At 41.5% G+C, this 19,209-nt stretch overlaps 1 protein-coding gene across 1 annotated transcript; it reads right to left on the bottom strand.

The window, feature by feature from the left end:
* Nucleotides 1–4,644: 4,644 nt before the first annotated feature.
* On the bottom strand, nt 4,645–19,209 carry LOC121641298 (CKLF-like MARVEL transmembrane domain-containing protein 6). The gene is made up of 4 exons (XM_041987367.1): nt 18,994–19,209; nt 13,051–13,227; nt 12,851–12,949; nt 4,645–8,346 (listed from the first exon to the last, which is right to left on the bottom strand). Exons 1-4 carry the CDS (start codon nt 19,207–19,209, stop codon nt 8,170–8,172), a joined length of 669 nt encoding a protein of 222 aa, XP_041843301.1. The 3' UTR covers nt 4,645–8,169.

Genomic DNA, 19,209 nt, shown 5'->3' with positions numbered 1-19,209 from the left:
ATGTTATATTCTTGTTATATACATGTTATATTCATGTTATATACATGTTATATTCATGTTATATTCTTGTTATATACATGTTATATTCTTGTTATATTCATGTTATATTCATGTTATATTCTTGTTATATACATGTTATAAACATGTTATATACATGTTATATTCATGTTATATTCTTGTTATATACATGTTATATTCATGTTATATGCATGTTATATTCATGTTATATTCATGTTATATACATGTTATATTCATGTTATATACATGTTATATTCATGTTATACACATTTTATATTCATGTTATATTCATGTTATATTCTTGTTATATTCTTGTTATATACATGTTATATACATGTTATATTCATGTTATATACATGTTATAAACATGTTATATTCATGTTATATTCATGTTATATACATGTTATATCCATGTAATATACATGTCATATGTCATATACTGTACATGTTATATACATGTTATATCCATGTAATATACATGTTATATCCATGTAATATACATGTTATATTCATGTAATAAACATGTTATATACATGTTATATCAATGTCATATTCATGTTATATACATGTTATATACATGTTATATACATGTTATATCCATGTAATATACATGTCATATACATGTTATATACATGTTACATACATGTTATATCCATGTAATATCCATGTTATATACATGTCATATACATGTTATATACATGTTATAGCCATGTCATATACATGTTATATCCATGTCATATACATGTCATATACATGTCATATTCATGTTATATCCATGTTATATACATGTCATATACATGTTATATACATGTTATATTCATGTTTTAACATGTTATATCCATGTAATATACATGTTATATTCATGTTATATACATGTTATATCCATGTTACATACATGTTATATCCATGTAATATACATGTCATATACATGTTATATCCATGTAATATACATGTTATATCCATGTAATATACATGTTATATACATGTTATATCCATGTTATATACATGTTATATTCATGTTACATACATGTTATATCCATGTTATATACATGTTATATCCATGTAATATACATGTTATATCATGTAATATACATGTTATATTCATGTTATATACATGTTATATACATGTTATATCCATGTTATATACATGTTATATACATGTTATATCCATGCTATATTCATGAATGAATGAATGAATGAAATGAATGAAAAATACTTTATTAATCCCAAAGGGAAATTCAATATTGTAGTAGTAGTAATTTTTTTTTTTTTTTTTTTTTTTTTAAACAATCACATTAATTAATTAAGGGCTTTGTTCTTCAGCCTGATAGCTGCTGGAAGGAAGGATCTTCTGTATCTCTCTGTCTTGCATCGGACTTGAACAAGCCTCCCACTGAACACACTTTGTTGTTTCGTCACGGCGTTGTGTAGAGGGTGTGAAGGATCTTCCATTATCTTCGTCAGCTTGTACAGAATTCTTTTTTGATGATCACCTCCAGCGGCTCCAGAGTTACTCCAAGCACAGAACCGGCTTTCTTGATCAGTTTGTTAATTCTTTTCAAGTCTCTGGTTCTGATGCCGCTGCCCCAGCAGATTGCTGCAAAGCTGATTGCACTTTCAACAACAGACCTGTAGAACATTTGCAACATTTTGGTGCAGACGTTAAAAGATCTCAGCTTCCTTAAGAAGTAGAGTCTGCTCTGACCTTTCTTGTAAATGTACTCGGTGTTGCTTTTCCACTCAAGTCTGTTGTCCAGCTGAACTCCAAGGTACTTGTATTCCTCCACCACCTCCACCTCCTCTCCCATGATGGAAACACTTCTATGTGTGTTCTTGTTCCTCCTGAAGTCAACAATCATCTCCTTTGTTTTCTTGGTATTCAAGATGAGATGATTGTCACTGCACCATTTCACAAACTGACCGACCAGTTCTCTGTACTCTGCTTCTTGTCCATCACTGATACACCCAACAACTGCTGAGTCATCAGAGTATTTCTGCAGATGACAGAACTCAGAGTTGTACTGGAAGTCTGAGGTGTACAGCGTGAATAGAAATGGTGAAAGTACAGTCCCTTGTGGTGTTCCAGTGCAGCTGACCACCATCTCAGACACACAACCTTTCAGTCTCACAAACTGTGGTCTGTTTGTGAGGTAGTCGTAAATCCAGGTGGTTGTGGAGGGATCCACCTGGAATTTCTGCAGCTTCTCACACAGCAGAGCAGGCTGAATCGTATTAAAAGCACTTGAGAAATCAAAGAACATGACCCTCAAAGTGCTGCCTGACTGGTCCAGATCCAGATACATGTTATATCCATGCTATATTCATGTTATATTCATGTTATATAAATGTTATATTCATGCTATATTCATGTTATATTCATGTTATATACATGGCTGCCCTTCATATTTTTATATTTTTATAATTTTTATTGTAATCTTATTTCCTTTAGTCTTTATATGTCAGTGCTGAACCTGACAGGGAGGTAGAGGAAGAGGGAAAAAAGGGAGAAAAGGGCAGGAATAAAATGTGTAATAACAGGTGTCTAGGCCTAAAACACACCTTAAAAAAAACAATATAAACTACCACAGTAGTAGATGATACATAAAAAATAGGATAATGATGATATGAAAAAGTACAGCAGTCATCAAACGTACCTGCAGAGAAACGAACCAACACACAAACATCAGAGAGACGAGCACGTTTGTGAGCGTGCACGTGTGAACGTGCGTATGTGGCCATGTAACAAGGAAGAAATGTGTGCTTGCAGGGGGGCCGTGATCACACTGCACCCCGAAACATCAGCTTTGTTCCTTTTTCCAGAAGAGGATAGAAGCAGGGCTCTACTCAGTTGAAAAGTTATTCCAGTAAAGCTGGATGGAGAAGAGAGAGGACAGAAGTCAGGAAGCGATTAGGTTACTCTAAGTTTTTACTGTCTGCCTCAGAAACATCGTTTCCTTCTTAGATTAGCAGCTTTCTGGCAGAGAAAACAGAAAAACGGTTTCTAACCTTAAAATCATCATTTATACCAGCTGTTAAAGTAAATCAGTCCTTCATTAAAATCCTCCACATTCAGCCTCCAGGTTTCTCTGGGAACACAACAAGACCACCTCCAGAAAACAGACCAGGAGGAGCAGATTCTCAGAGGAGAAACTCACGAGGATGTAGGAATTATAAAAACAAACAAACAATAAAAACAGGAAATAATGAAACCTTATGGCCTGTAAAAAAGAAAATTTGTGTTGTGACTTAACTAAAAGATTTGTAATTTCAACTTTAAACCTCAATAAAATTATGAGTTTAATATTTTTTCACAATTTTTTATATTTTTCATGAGTTTTATTTCTAAATGATATAATCACCACGAAGATTTAACCCCTTATCTACCTCTAGCAGCTGCTTGAAAACCTGCACTATAACTTAATATTCTAACAACGAAGTAGATTTTAATTATCATTATTATCACCATCTGGCCCATCTGATTAATAGCTGAGAAGATTTATTTAGTCGGACTTTAACTTTTTAAAAAATGTCAGATGGTAGAAAAAAGTTACGTTGGTGCCGTTAACTGCCAGATTTGTACCATAGACTTCCATTATAATGACATTTTTAAAACCCTTTAAATCAAAGTGAACAAACCTCTATGGTGACCTAACAAACTGCCATGATTTCATCATGGATGCAAACCAGATGACAAGAAGTTTATTTATTTATTTATTTATTCTTTTTTACAAAACCCTTAAAATCTTTATTAAACTCATAGAAAACCATGTTATCAGTTTTTCCATCCCTGGTTAAAGCAGGTAAAAGTAGGATTTCTGTCACATCTTGAAGGCATCAAATGTTTTAAATCTAGTTTATTTTTCTTCTGGTTTGAGCATCATGTCCCAGTATTTCTGGTTCTGGTTTATCTCGTCTTCTCAACCTGGTTACTTCTCCCACCGTGGAGGCTGCAGCTCTGAAACGTTATTTTCTGTGAAGTCGGAGGGATCGAACACGAACCGTTGACCTCAGACACACGACGCCATCATGTCAATATGCAGCGAATCTCTGAGACATGTTTCCTAAACCTTGTTGGGTCCAACCTGGTAGCAGGAAGGCAAACACGTCTGTGGTTAAACGAGGAATATTAAATAAAAGAGAGGAATTTATTTAAAATGAGTTTATTTGACAGCGTAGTGACATGTTCAGACTGAATGAGGCACAGAGGATCAGATATGTACACAAACAGCTTTTCTTTAAAAAGAATATGAAGATTAATCATGATAGAGAACAGCTTCATGGATTGTCTGAGCTGACAGGAAAACATCTAAAACACGGGCGTCCTCACATTTTCTGTCTGGTAAAAGAAAAGTTTCTTTCTTCCAACCAAACAAAGAAAACCACGTTTTCTACGCGTGTGCTGGTTTTAGGTCTGCAGGTTGTTTTCAGGCTTGTTTGTCTGGAGCTTTTTCTCTGTGAAACTGTTAAAAATGCCTCAGAAAGCCGTTAGTTTGGACCCAGTTCAACAAAAAGCAGAAATACACGAACAAAAAATACCTTCAACTTGCAGTCCGCTTCAGTTTTTGGGCATAAAACTTGAAATATGAAGCGAATGTTGGGTGAAGCTGCTCTTTGTTGTTGGAGGCGGCTGAGATTTAACTCGTCAGCATAAAAAGAAAATTCCACCAAACACGATGATTCAGACGAATCCTGAAGGCCTGCAGCTTCAGTTTGTCCCTCCTAAAAACTGCTATAAAAACACAGAAAATACTTTTTCTCCTTCATTTGCTCGGATATTTCAGTCATCTTTAAATTCCAAATGTGTAAAAATACAAACTATTTTAAACTCGTAAACGTCAATTTTCTAACACAAAGAAGATTTTTATAAAACAAAAAACATGTATTTTCCCATAAAAAAAGATTTTCTGTGTTTAGAGATAATATGTAAAATAAATAAATAAAAATGTATTTTTTCGTTGGGAAATTGGGTCTGTGGTAGAAAAATGGCACCATGTCATGGTAACCAGTAAAAATGACTCATTTTATTTTCTTTCTCTGAAATTAAACCCTGACATTCATGATGAACCATAATATTCTGTTAAAATGTGGTTTTAATGGGAGTTAATGGGACGTTTTTGTCCCCTGACGACCCGAAAGGGAAGAAAATCATTAATCTGACTTTCTGAAAAATAAAAAAAATGCAGCAAAATCCGTTTAAATTCCAGTTCTTAGTTTATCTTTATATAACCAACCACCCAAAATCTATTATATGGAAAAACATAAAGGACAAAGTGACTTTGTGTTAAGAAATTGGCACTTAAAGGGTTAAAATAACTTGAATGATTATAGATTTGATATTTTTGATTAGGACACAATATGATTAAAACATCTAAGTTAAAAAAATAAAGATGGAAAAAAATATTCTGACATTTTTTATAGCAGTTTTCTGGAGGGAACTTTTTTTTTTCTTCCAATGACTAAAAACATAAAAAAGCTGCAAAATGACACAAAATACACGTAACAGAGAAAATAACCACAACGATATGACGAACAACCTAAAAAAGGTTTAGAACAGGTCAGTGTGGGTGGACATAGGAACAGTTTTATAACCAAAATTACATTTACATTAATTAAAAAGAAAAAAAACTCCATGAAAAAAGTAGAAAAATGAAGCTCATCAGGACGGCTGGAAGTAAAAAATGAAATCTAGAAAATCTTCCATTTAAAAGTCTTAAATCATTTTAAAAAGAATCAGCATTTTTGGGTAAAATATTTTCAGGAATTCTTCCAAGCAAAGACCAACATGTAAGGATCAGTAAAATCCAGACAGGATGACAAACAGCTGATCATCGTTCCCACATTCAAAGATTCATCATCAAAGTTTTAAAACCCGACAAACAGCATCATTTCCTTCCTCCCACACACGATGAAACACGTTCAAACCTTCAGGAAGAGTCGGAACGAACCCACAGACGTGAAACTTCACAACAAAACACAGAATAAAACCCGAAAACACGTCAGACTAAACACACTCAAGAAGCAGGAAAAATAAAACCACTTCCTTCAATAAAATCCGTTTAATGCTCCGAGATCTGGAAAATAAAAACTTGGTCCAGAGGCGGTTTAAGAACAAGGTGCTTCAGCAAAGCATCATGGGAATGTTTCTGTTTGGCTTAAATGGAAGGAAAAAACTCACGAATGAGATCCTGAATCTACGGAGACTCAGAGGGTTGAGACTGACTTTCTGTTCCCTCTGACCCACAAATCCAGACGGAGAAACACCTCCACCTGCTGGACGACTTCAGCCATTACACCGACCAACCAAAAGGAGCTCATCTGGAGCACATGACCAGATTTATCATTAGATTTACCAGATTTACCAAGTAAAGGACCCTCTGACTGGCTTTTCTTTCACATTCAGACCACTTTAAACCGAGTCCGGTCCAGGAGCCCTGATGTTCAGACTGGTCAAGCATGGACCAGTTTATCCCAGATGTACAGGTACAGGTGCAGCATGGAGGTGAGCAGTAGAGGCGGGGGAGGGGAACATGGGACCAGATCATTGCTTTACGGGTCTTAACCCCTTCCCTTCCCTGTAAAACGTTTCAGGATCATCTTTCACTTCTACAAAACTTCAGGAAAAGTTCAGATGATTCATTTCATTTAAAATCTAGTAAAACCTTCAGGGCTGCAGATCTGAGGACCAGGGAGGGAAGACATCCTTCTCTGGCCTCCGAGTCCAGAATGTTTACATGTGAGCTGGACCTGGAGGTGGGGTTAGTGAACAAAGAGGCAGACCTGCTGCTCGGTGGAGATGGTGTAACATCAGTCAGTGGGATTATACCGAGGTCTTACTGATCTGGATCATCTAGAACCTGTTGGATGGTTTCAGGAAAGTACCAAATCAGTGGACTAAGAGGTTTTACAGGTTGGTCTGCTGGTTGTACTCACTGATGGACGACTGATGGTCTTTTAAAGAGTTAAACATCGTCTGTGATTTTGACAGTATGTGTCATGTGACACAGTTTGAGACCTTTTGCATCACTTTATGGTAAAAACCCTGTTGTTCATGATCTGATTTTTGTCTTCTGCCTCCTGGTGGAGAGAAGGTGCATTACAATAACTAACATATCACACGGTAATAAACGGTAAATATACAAAAAAAAGTTTCTTGATTTTTTTTAAACATTTTATTAAAAGGACAAATAAAGACTTCAGATTAAATAAAACTGAATTATTTCTGCATTTTTCCTTGGGTCGGGCTTTAAAGGGTTAAAGTGTAATAAAGCCAATAACGTAATAACTTGTTAATAATATAAATAATATAATCATACCCATTTCTGAAGAGTAAACTAAATAAAATGCTAAAAAAATTTGACCAAACTTACATGATTGTCTGCAGTTTTCACATTTTCAAAGTATTTACGTTTGTTGGCTAATAACCAAATGAATAATTATTTATTACATTATTGGCTTTATTACATTAAAAATGGCCAAAATGATTCTATTAGTGGTGCTTTATGGTCCTTTTCTTCTTTTCTATTAAACAGCAGGTTGGCTGGAAATCACAAGCCAACTTCAGCATCTGGATTTTTATTTGTTTCTTTATTCAGTAAAAAAGATTCATCTGAAACTACGAGTGAACCTGAAGCATCGTGATGCATTCAGGGTCTGGAATAACTTCTCTTTTCTGGATTTTTAGGATTTAAAAACGTGAGTAGTAAATTAAACTGCTGGTTTTCTCTCTTTCATCTGTGACCTCTTTTTCTTTTCTTGGTTCATCTTTGTTGGTCCTGATAACCATAAAAACAACAACCAAACAGAAAACCGAAGGAATGCGCCTGAACTAAGCAAGTTTGCGTCGACAGAAGTTAAATAAAAAGCAGCTAAAAGAAGAGCTCGGGTCCCCGGATCATTTAAAATCTTTACAAATAAACTCAGAACATTTAGTGGTTTTAGGCTTTTAGTGTGTCTGTTAAAATCATTGTAGGTCTTTAAAAACCACCTGGAGCCCGTTTGTGTCTCAGGATTTAGCATCAAGCTTGGATAAGTTGTGGCAGGATTGATCAGGTGGGTGCAGCTACCTGCTGCTAAGCTCCGCCCCCTGTCGTCATGTGACGGGACATAAAATAATCTGTGACCTCTAATTTGAAGAAACGTGTCAGGACAGACTTAATCTGCTCCGTTAGACACCGAGTTGAGCTTGTCCGTTTCCTCCGGCGTCTCCACCGTCACCGGACCGCCGTTCCTGGACACCGGCTGCTCGTCCTTCTTGAAGGGAAACCCGCGAGTCTTCACGAAGAAGAAGACGTCAACGGCAAACGCAGCCATGGCCAAGAAACCAAACGCCTGGAGGAGGAGAGAAAAGAAACAGAGCGTCAATCTGTCCACCAGGGAGGAAAGGAGAGAAGGAAACAACCAGGGAGGAAAGGAGACAAGGAAACAACCAGGGAGGAAAGGAGAGAAGGAAACAACCAGGGAGGAAAGGAGAGAAGGAAACAACCAGGTAGGAAAGGAGAGAAGGAAACAACCAGGGAGGAAAGGAGAGGAGGAAACAACCAGGTAGGAAAGGAGAGGAGGAAACAACCAGGTAGGAAAGGAGAGGAGGAAACAACCAGGTAGGAAAGGAGAGGAGGAAACAACCAGGGAGGAAAGGAGAGGAGGAAACAACCAGGTAGGAAAGGAGAGGAGGAAACAACCAGGGAGGAAAGGAGAGAAGGAAACAACCAGGGAGGAAAGGAGAGGAGGAAACAACCAGGGAGGAAAGGAGAGGAGGAAACAACCAGGGAGGAAAGGAGAGAAGGAAACAACCAGGGAGGAAAGGAGAGAAGGAAACAACCAGGGAGGAAAGGAGAGGAGGAAACAACCAGGGAGGAAAGGAGAGGAGGAAACAACCAGGGAGGAAAGGAGAGGAGGAAACAACCAGGTAGGAAAGGAGAGGAGGAAACAACCAGGGAGGAAAGGAGAGGAGGAAACAACCAGGGAGGAAAGGAGAGAAAGAAACAACCAGGTAGGAAAGGAGAGAAGGAAACAACCAGGGAGGAAAGGAGAGAAGGAAACAACCAGGGAGGAAAGGAGAGAAGAAAACAACCAGGTAGGAAAGGAGAGGAGGAAACAACCAGGGAGGAAAGGAGAGGAGGAAACAACCAGGTAGGAAAGGAGAGGAGGAAACAACCAGGGAGGAAAGGAGAGGAGGAAACAACCAGGTAGGAAAGGAGAGGAGGAAACAACCAGGGAGGAAAGGAGAGGAGGAAACAACCAGGTAGGAAAGGAGAGGAGGAAACAACCAGGGAGGAAAGGAGAGAAGGAAACAACCAGGTAGGAAAGGAGAGAAGGAAACAACCAGGTAGGAAAGGAGAGAAGGAAACAACCAGGGAGGAAAGGAGAGAAGGAAACAACCAGGTAGGAAAGGAGAGAAGGAAACAACCAGGGAGGAAAGGAGAGAAGGAAACAAACAGGTAGGAAAGGAGAGGAGGAAACAACCAGGGAGGAAAGGAGAGAAGGAAACAACCAGGGAGGAAAGGAGAGAAGGAAACAACCAGGGAGGAAAGAAGGAAACAACCAGGGAGGAAAGGAGAGGAGGAAACAACCAGGGAGGAAAGAAGGAAACAACCAGGGAGGAAAGGAGAGAAGGAAACAACCAGGTAGGAAAGGAGAGAAGGAAACAACCAGGTAGGAAAGGAGAGAAGGAAACAACCAGGTAGGAAAGGAGAGGAGGAAACAACCAGGGAGGAAAGGAGGGAAGGAAACAACCAGGTAGGAAAGGAGAGGAGGAAACAACCAGGTAGGAAAGGAGAGGAGGAAACAACCAGGGAGGAAAGGAGAGGAGGAAACACCCAGGGAGGAAAGGAGAGAAGGAAACAACCAGGGAGGAAAGGAGAGGAGGAAACAACCAGGGAGGAAAGGAGAGAAAGAAACAACCAGGTAGGAAAGGAGAGAAGGAAACAACCAGGGAGGAAAGGAGAGAAGGAAACAACCAGGGAGGAAAGGAGAGAAGAAAACAACCAGGTAGGAAAGGAGAGGAGGAAACAACCAGGTAGGAAAGGAGAGGAGGAAACAACCAGGTAGGAAAGGAGAGGAGGAAACAACCAGGTAGGAAAGGAGAGGAGGAAACAACCAGGGAGGAAAGGAGAGAAGGAAACAACCAGGTAGGAAAGGAGAGAAAGAAACAACCAGGTAGGAAAGGAGAGAAGGAAACAACCAGGGAGGAAAGGAGAGGAGGAAACAACCAGGTAGGAAAGGAGAGGAGGAAACAACCAGGGAGGAAAGGAGAGGAGGAAACAACCAGGGAGGAAAGGAGAGAAGGAAACAACCAGGTAGGAAAGGAGAGAAAGAAACAACCAGGTAGGAAAGGAGAGAAGGAAACAACCAGGGAGGAAAGGAGAGAAGGAAACAACCAGGTAGGAAAGGAGAGGAGGAAACAACCAGGGAGGAAAGGAGAGAAGGAAACAACCAGGTAGGAAAGGAGAGAAGGAAACAACCAGGTAGGAAAGGAGAGAAGGAAACAACCAGGGAGGAAAGGAGAGAAGGAAACAACCAGGTAGGAAAGGAGAGAAGGAAACAACCAGGGAGGAAAGGAGAGAAGGAAACAAACAGGGAGGAAAGGAGAGGAGGAAACAACCGGGGAGGAAAGGAGAGAAGGAAACAACCAGGGAGGAAAGGAGAGAAGGAAACAACCAGGGAGGAAAGAAGGAAACAACCAGGGAGGAAAGGAGAGGAGGAAACAACCAGGGAGGAAAGAAGGAAACAACCAGGGAGGAAAGGAGAGAAGGAAACAACCAGGTAGGAAAGGAGAGAAGGAAACAACCAGGTAGGAAAGGAGAGAAGGAAACAACCAGGTAGGAAAGGAGAGGAGGAAACAACCAGGGAGGAAAGGAGGGAAGGAAACAACCAGGTAGGAAAGGAGAGGAGGAAACAACCAGGTAGGAAAGGAGAGGAGGAAACAACCAGGGAGGAAAGGAGAGAAGGAAACAACCAGGGAGGAAAGGAGGGAAGGAAACAACCAGGAAGGGAAAGGAGAGAAGGAAACAACCAGGTAGGAAAGGAGAGGAGGAAACAACCAGGGAGGAAAGGAGAGAAGGAAACAACCAGGGAGGAAAGGAGGGAAGGAAACAACCAGGGAGGAAAGGAGGGAAGGAAACAACCAGGAAGGGAAAGGAGAGGAGGAAACAACCAGGGAGGAAAGGAGGGAAGGAAACAACCAGGGAGGAAAGGAGAGGAGGAAACAACCAGGGAGGAAAGGAGAGAAGGAAACAACCAGGGAGGAAAGGAGAGAAGGAAACAACCAGGTAGGAAAGGAGAGGAGGAAACAACCAGGTAGGAAAGGAGAGAAGGAAACAACCAGGTAGGAAAGGAGAGAAGGAAACAACCAGGGAGGAAAGGAGAGAAGGAAACAACCAGGTAGGAAAGGAGAGGAGGAAACAACCAGGGAGGAAAGGAGAGAAGGAAACAACCAGGAGAGAAGGAAACAACCAGGTAGGAAAGGAGAGAAGGAAACAACCAGGTAGGTGATTCAAAGAGTTTAACAGAAAACAAGAAGCTTAATTTAACATTAAATAGAAAAGATAAAGATAAAGGACAAAGAATGTTAGATGAAAACTGTACTAAAACATGATCCAGTTTAAAGAACCAGATCCAGATCTGGACTGTAAATAAAAACTAGTCCAGCAGCAGAGAACAGGTGGGTCTTTAACCTGGATCTAAATAAACTGAGTGTTTCAGCTGATCTGAGGCTTTCTGGGAGTTTGTTCCAGACATGTGGAGCATAGAAACTGAATGCAGCTTCTCCATGTCTGGTTCTGACTCTGGAACTGATAAGAACCTGGATCCAGATGACCTGAGGGTTCTGGTAGGTTCATACTGGGTCAAGAGGTCTCTGATGTATGTTGGTCCTAAACCATTCAGATCTTTCTAGACCAGCAGCAGAACTTTAAAGTCTATCCTCTGACGGACCAGCAGCCAGTGTAAAGACCTCAGAGCTGGACTGATGTGGTTCACTTTCTTGGTCTTAGTGAGGACTGGAGCAGCAGAGTTCTGGATCAGCTGCAGGTGTCTGACTGATGTTTTAGGTAGAACCTGTAAAAACTCTGTTACAATAATCAAGCCGACTAAAGATGGAAGCTGGACTAGTTTTTCCAGGTCCTGCTGAGACATCACATCTTTTAACCTTGATATGTTCTTAAGCTGATAGTAGACTGACTTTGTGGTTCCCTTCATGTGGTTCTCAAAGTTTAGGTCTGAGTCCATCACTAGACCAGATTTCTGGTCTGGTTGGTGGTTTTTAGGTCTGAGTCCATCACTAGACCCAGATTTCTGGTCTGGTTGGTGGTTTTTAGGTCTGAGTCCATCACTAGACCAGATTTCTGGCCTGGTTGGTGGTTTTTAGGTGTACAGACTGAAGCTCTGTGGTGACCTTTAATCGTTTCTCTTTGGCTCCAAATAAAATCACCTCAGTTTAGTTTTTGTTCAACTGGAGAAAGTTCAGACACATCCAGTCATTAATCTCCTCATTACATTTACCAAGAACCTGTACGGGGCCTCGATCTCCTGGTGACATTGTAATATATACCTGTGTGTCATCTGCGTAGCCATGATAACTAATGTTGTTCTTTATAATCTGTGCCAGTGGGAGAAAGTAGATGTTAAACAGAAGAGGCTCCAGGATGGAACCTTGGGGAACTCCACATGTAATTCTTGTCTGCTCAGATGTAAAGTTACCTACTGACACAAAGTACTTTTTATTCTCTAATAAGATTTAAACCAGTGCAGCACCAGAGAGACCACCCAGTTCTCCAGTCGTTTTAGTAATATAATGTGGTCAGCTGACAGGAAGTAAGATGAAGAAGATGTTTACCACAGAACTGGACTCCAGACCCGATCCAGTGTTGTTTACTGCGAAGATGATGGAGGAGATGAGGAAGAGGACGGCGATGGCGGCCGTGTAAATGAAGTCCTGCAGACAGAAGAACACGAGGTTTTAACCCTTTAAACTCCTCCCCCAGGAGGTCCCAACCCCGCCTCCACCCCCCAGGCAGCAGGGAACCAGCTTCTTACCAGTTTGGCCCAGCAGCTGATCCCAACCTTGGTGTGTAACTTTGTGGAGAGGAGGATGAGGAGGAGCAGAGTGAAGAGGAAGGCCGTACAGCTGACAAACTCGAAGAAGTAGAGAGCCTTGCAGCTGATGCAGTTGGCGACCACCTCTTCCAGGATGAAGGCCAGGAATGACAGCACCTGAAGAAGAAGAACCGATCAGCTGATTATGTTCTCCATCTTCATCACAACAGAAAACCAAAGCAGGACATCACAGCTTCTCATTTAGTCCAATACTTTGTCTTAAAATGGTCAGAAAACGATCATAAAAACAAATCCTAACTCGGTCTCTCAGCCCACAGACGGCTGATCATGAAGACAAACCGTCTCCATGCACCTGATAACTCATCAATAACCAGCTGATCAGAGAAATTCATGTTTCAGCAAAACCTTAACACGGCAACAAGAAGTTCAAATATCAGAAATCATGTTTGGGAGACATTTCTTTTCATTTCCTGCTGGTTTGTGTTTCACCTGCTCACACACAATCATGAGCAGTACTGAAACTGACCACCAGGGGGCGGCACAGGTGTTTATACTGAGGAACAATAAATTATAAATACAAATAAATCATATTAATAAATAGTTAAAAGCTATAATATTTGTTATTCAACAACATGGTTGATATTTATCTCTTTAAATTCTTAGTTTAAATATTTAATAGAATATTTAATGTTTAATTTATAATGAATATGTTCCCCCTTCTTTTAAGCCTGTTTATTTCTGGAAACTCTGCAGATATTTTCCACCTGCAGCCTGAAGCGTCCGAGTGAGGAACAAACATGGACATGGAAGTAAAAACAGGTGAAACTCTGAGCTGACGGCTGGATGTAAAACCAGGATGGAAACATTAAAATTAAAAATTGTGTCATCTGTTGTGGTAAAAACCCCGACGGCTCTCCATGAAGGCAGGACGGAGCGTCCCAGCCGCCATCAGCTGAGGAAGAGGAGGGAGGAAGCCGTCCAGCTGACAGGAGACACGAGAGCAAAACTCATCCAGACTAGAGAAAAAACTCACCGAGACGACAAAACGTCCCACAGGAGAACAAATAAACTAAATCCCTGGAAACGCTGAACTCTCCAGGAATCTAAATATTTCCATGAGACCAAAATCAGCAGAAAAACAGACGAAACTCCCACGAAGGAAAAGTCACATTAACGGGAAGTTCGGACAATAAAAGCTTCATTTCCACGACTGTCTGACACCGAGGACGAGGACGGGTTCAGGACTCAAACTCCAGCAGGACGGAGGAAACCAGGAAAATAAAATACACCCCGGAGGAAAATTAAGATTAAATTTAAATTAAAGATAAAATAAAATAGAAATAAAAATAGAAAAAATATAAAGTTAAAATAAAGAAAAATCATTTCTGAAAATTAGTTTCAAACTGCAAAAATCCTCCACCTGAAACCTCCACCATCACTCCACCTCCACCTGAAACCTCCACCATGACTCCACCTCCACCTGAAACCTCCACCATCTCTCCACCTCCACCTGAAACCTCCACCATCACTCCACCTCCACCTGAAACCTCTATCACACCACCTCCACCTGAAACCTCCACCATCTCTCCACCTCCACCTGAAACCTCCACCATCACTCCACCTCCACCTGAAACCTCCACCATCACTCCACCTCCACCTGAAACCTCCACCATCTCTCCACCTCCACCTGAAACTTCCACCATCACTCCACCTCCACCCAAAACCTCTATCACACCACATCCACCTGAAACCTCCACCATCACTCCACCTCCACCGAAAACCTCCACCATGACTCCACCTCCACCTGAAACCTCCACCATCACTCCACCTCCACCATCTCACCACCTCCACCTGAAACCTCCACCATCTCTCCACCTCCACCTGAAACCTCCACCATCACTCCACCTCCACCTGAAACCTCTATCACACCACCTCCACCTGAAACCTCCACCATCTCTCCACCTCCACCTGAAACCTCCACCATCACTCCACCTCCACCTGAAACCTCTATCACACCACCTCCACCTAAAAACCTCCACCATCTCACCACCTCCACCTGAAACCTCCACCATCTCTCCACCTCCACCTGAAACCTCCACCATCTCTCCACCTCCACCTGAAACCTCCACCATCACTCCACCTCCACCTGAAACCTCCACCATCTCTCCACCTCCACCTGAAACCTCCAACATCACTCCACCTCCACCCACTTACTTAGTTACTTACCATTAGCCATTGCTTCCTCTACTATGTTTACTCCAAAGTATCACTAAATGTTCGCACCGGAGAACGTAAGCGTACAACTGAACGTAGTACCATTTGCTTGTCCTTTTTATCCCTTGGCACAGAGCACTCAGGGACCACTGATCTAGTCGCCCCCTAGTGGCAGGGACCACTCATCACAGTGGTCCTGACCACTGATGTGGTACCCCCTGGTGGCAGGGACCAGTCATTACAGTGGTCCTGACCACTGATGTGGTACCCCCTGGTGGCAGGGACCAGTCATTACAGTGGCCCAGTGCAGGGACAATTTATTTATAGACCGCTTCACTCAAAGACGCGTTACGATAAGATACAAGCTAACGGAAGCGTGGAACTGAAAAAACAGACCATATCACGTTATGACGTCATAGTTTTATTGTAAAAACGTGAAACGTATCATGTTATAACGTGATAAGTTGTAGGAACATAGTCTGTACTCTATGTTGTGATCTATATTGGAGCAAAATACATTTTATGGAAAATATACTCATCAAGTACTAACATTTGAGTTATTTTTACCAACGATTAACTGTTGTACTCTGGTTTATTGTTGTACACACAGAAATGTGGGACAGTTGTGAACAATGCAGTGCGTCACCTGCCTGCGCACAGTAAGACGGTGTGTGCGTATACCTGAATTGCCATAGAGCAGGCATCATCAACTCGGGACCTCTTGAGCCAGTGTCCTGCAGGTTTTTAATATAGCGACTCAAATAATGGGTCGTTCAGAGACTGGTGCAACAACAGTGGCAGGGACCACTCATTACAGTGGTCCGGACCATGGTCTGGACCAGACCACTATTTTCGCTACAACCCCCTCTCCTGTTAGGTGTGCAAAGGTTTTTACCTCACTACAGTCTACACAAGCCCTGCTTGTAGGCCGGGAGACGAGACTTTAACTAATATCACCTTATTTTTAGGCTTTATCCCGAATGTGTAAATGTTCAGTTTAACATTATGGTCCATGAAGAGACGCCAGCAGCATTTCAGTTAACTCTGCTAAAAGAAAAAATCACCAAGACATTTAATTTAACTTTTTATTTAGAACCAGGAACCTGCACTTAGCAAACACTGAATTCATATTCAACCACTGTGTTAACATCACTGAAAGTTCCTAAAAAAGAAAAAGAACTTGAGACGACGTCAGTAAATACTGAAACATTCTGAATAAAATGACCAGAAAATCTGATAAATAAATATTTAAACAACCTTTTGATGAAAATAAATCAAAACAAACAATCAGTTTCCACCGTTTCAATCCGACCTCCAACACGTCCAGAACACGTCCCGCTCAGCAGTTTAGACAAAGCCAGACAGGAAATCACAGGACATCAGAGAAGTACAGCATCAAGTGAATTTCAAAACAAAAGCCCCGGTGCAGCTGAACTATGTAAATGTGTCATTAATGGTCCGGATGTCTCAGTGTTTTTTTTTCCATCTTGGATGGCGGCTCATTTATCCTGATGTGTTCTCACAGATCCAGCTACACGGAAGCTCTGCATCTGTTGGTTGGGGGGTGCAACCCTACGCCGGGTGGTTGTCCTCCTAGGCATGGTGCGGGCCCTCTACCTTTGGGGGGTGGGGCGGCCGCCTCTGGGCTCCTGGGGCCCTGGGCCCTTCGCTTGGGCTGCCCTGGGTGGCCGGTCCCTGGCGGGGCCGGCGGCTGCTGATCTTGGCCCACTGGGACCTGTGCCCCGGGACCGTGGGGGGCTCTTGTTGGGGCTCTCCTCTGCCGCCCTTCGGGTGGGGTTGGAGTCGTCTTCGTGGTGGGGTGGCTTGGGTTGGTGCTCCGGGGCTGCTGCTGAGGGCCCGGGCTTCTGGCCCTGGTCTGCCTCTGGCCTCCGTGGAGGCGAGGTCGCATTTGCATGATCTCACTCCCCACTCTTCATCACTGATCACTCCTCTTCCTCATCCTCTGCATGCTGACACAGTCACTGAGTTGTCCAGTGGGTTTTAATACTAAGAGATAATTCTTTTTTTTATTTTTCCTGTGAGTTAGTATCTGGTCGCTGTTTTGTCTTTTTGATTTGGTTATTATTTAAAAACTCTTAATGACTAGCAGCCCTGTTTTTTCTGTGTGTGTGTTTCTGCTTTTGTAAAAGTTGTAGGAAGTTTTCTGGTGTGTTCATGTACAGGTGGAACAGTTTGTTGTCTGGTGATGGTGGATTGAAGGTTGTTTCCTTCTGTCTGTGATCTTTTTGTCTCCTTTCTTCTTTCCCTTTTGCTCTTTTTGCTATTTTCCATCCTACTCTGTCCCCTCCGGTCAGGTCCAGCGAGATTACATAGATTCTGTGATTCAAAATAAATAAATAAATAAATTAATTAATCACATTATCAAGAGGAGCCTTACCCATAGGCCTCCCCTTGGCAGAGCAAATTTGTTCAGCACGATACAGAAACCAGATTATCATTTTGCTGCTATGATGCTGGACAGGACAAGTTAAAAAAAACAAACAAACAAAAAAACAAACATCACTAACTCCGCCCACCATCTATTCCATCCACACCCCTCAGCCTCCACTGTTGTAATACACGCAGGTACAAATGATCTCAAGTTCCAACTGTCAGAGACTAAAAATGGATTTTATCAACAGCATCAAACAGGTAAATAAACACTGCATTATCTCTGGTCCACTTCAGAGACGTCAAATTCAGCCTCATCCGCCAACTTCATATCTGGTTAAAGGTTACCGTCACTCCATCAGTCTTCCATACATCTACAACTTTACCACTTGCTACAACAGACCACACCTTTTCAAATCGGATGGCTTACACCCAAATCACACAGGTTGTCATCTTTTCACCTTGAACGTTGATCTCACCCTACAATCCTGCAAAGCTTTCTCAGATTGACGGTCCAGCCAGTACACACCTCCCCCAGTTAAAACTTCCTCTCAGACACATCACATTACCAGTACACATCACCAGCAGACAGTACAGACATGTCCATCCACATCCACAAACCTTGACCGTTGGATGTCTCTGTCCCATACATACAGCTCCTAGTACAGAACCCATATCCAAAACTTTACTACCAAACTTTCCTGCAACACCAAACATGGCTCTTTTAAACATCAGATCACTGTCAAACAAGTCTTTTATTATTAATGATCTGATTATAGAGAATAACATTGACTGTGGCTTTTTAATGGAAACCTGGCTTGGTATTGATGCATCAGTAATTCTCACGGAGGCATCTCCCCCAAATTTTAATCTTTTATTTTCTATCAGGGGAGGTAAAAAAGGCGATGGAACAGCTTCGATTGCTCAACAGTTCATATCAGCACAAATAATTTAATTGAAAAACTATTCTTCAGTGACTAACTAGTGATTGTTACGTCCTCGTATTACTAGGGGTTAAAGGACACAACACAAAGCAAGTCAAATACCGGATTAAAAAAAGAACAGAACACATAACTTGTTCAGAAACAAACACGACCATCCGGTGTCGACTATGACCACAAATAATATTACTGGTAACTCAAAAACAACAAACAAACAGAAAATGTCCCAAAAACAGGATGCACGCTCTAAGGCGGAATCCTAGAAAGAAATCAAAGCTCTATAACAAACCAAAGCTACTTCACCTCAAGCAGGGAAAAGATATGTCAATCTCAAACACAAATAACTTACTAATTATCCAAAATTTAGCAAACAAACCCACACAGGGTAACTTCCACAACCAACAAGTTTAACAACACTCCCGGTCTGCCGAGCTGTGTCCCGCTGTCCACAGCTGCCCCGAATGAAGTGGATGATGAGGCTTAATAGGCGCATGGGCGACGTCATTGGCCAGCCGATTCGAATCCAGGAAGTATATCGACCAATCCTGGTGGAGGAAGGGCAGCTTCCGGTGAGGCACTCGTTGTCAGTCAT

Source organism: Melanotaenia boesemani, chromosome 6 (genome assembly GCF_017639745.1).
Source record: "Melanotaenia boesemani isolate fMelBoe1 chromosome 6, fMelBoe1.pri, whole genome shotgun sequence".
NCBI lineage: Eukaryota > Metazoa > Chordata > Actinopteri > Atheriniformes > Melanotaeniidae > Melanotaenia > Melanotaenia boesemani.
This window is presented reverse-complemented; position numbering and strand designations above follow the sequence as displayed.

Bases quoted from the DNA above. Each gene is read 5' to 3' on its own strand.
- LOC121641298 (XM_041987367.1), bottom strand. From the start codon at position 19,209: ATGACTGACAACGAGTGCCTCACCGGAAGCTGCCCTTCCTCCACCAGG. The intron at 13,228-18,993 runs GTTTGTTTGCTA...CTTCTTCTTCAG, and splicing joins GTGGAAGTTACCCTGTGTGG to GTGCTGTCATTCCTGGCCTT. The intron at 12,950-13,050 runs GTAAGAAGCTGG...TTCTGTCTGCAG, and splicing joins TCAGCTGCTGGGCCAAACTG to GACTTCATTTACACGGCCGC.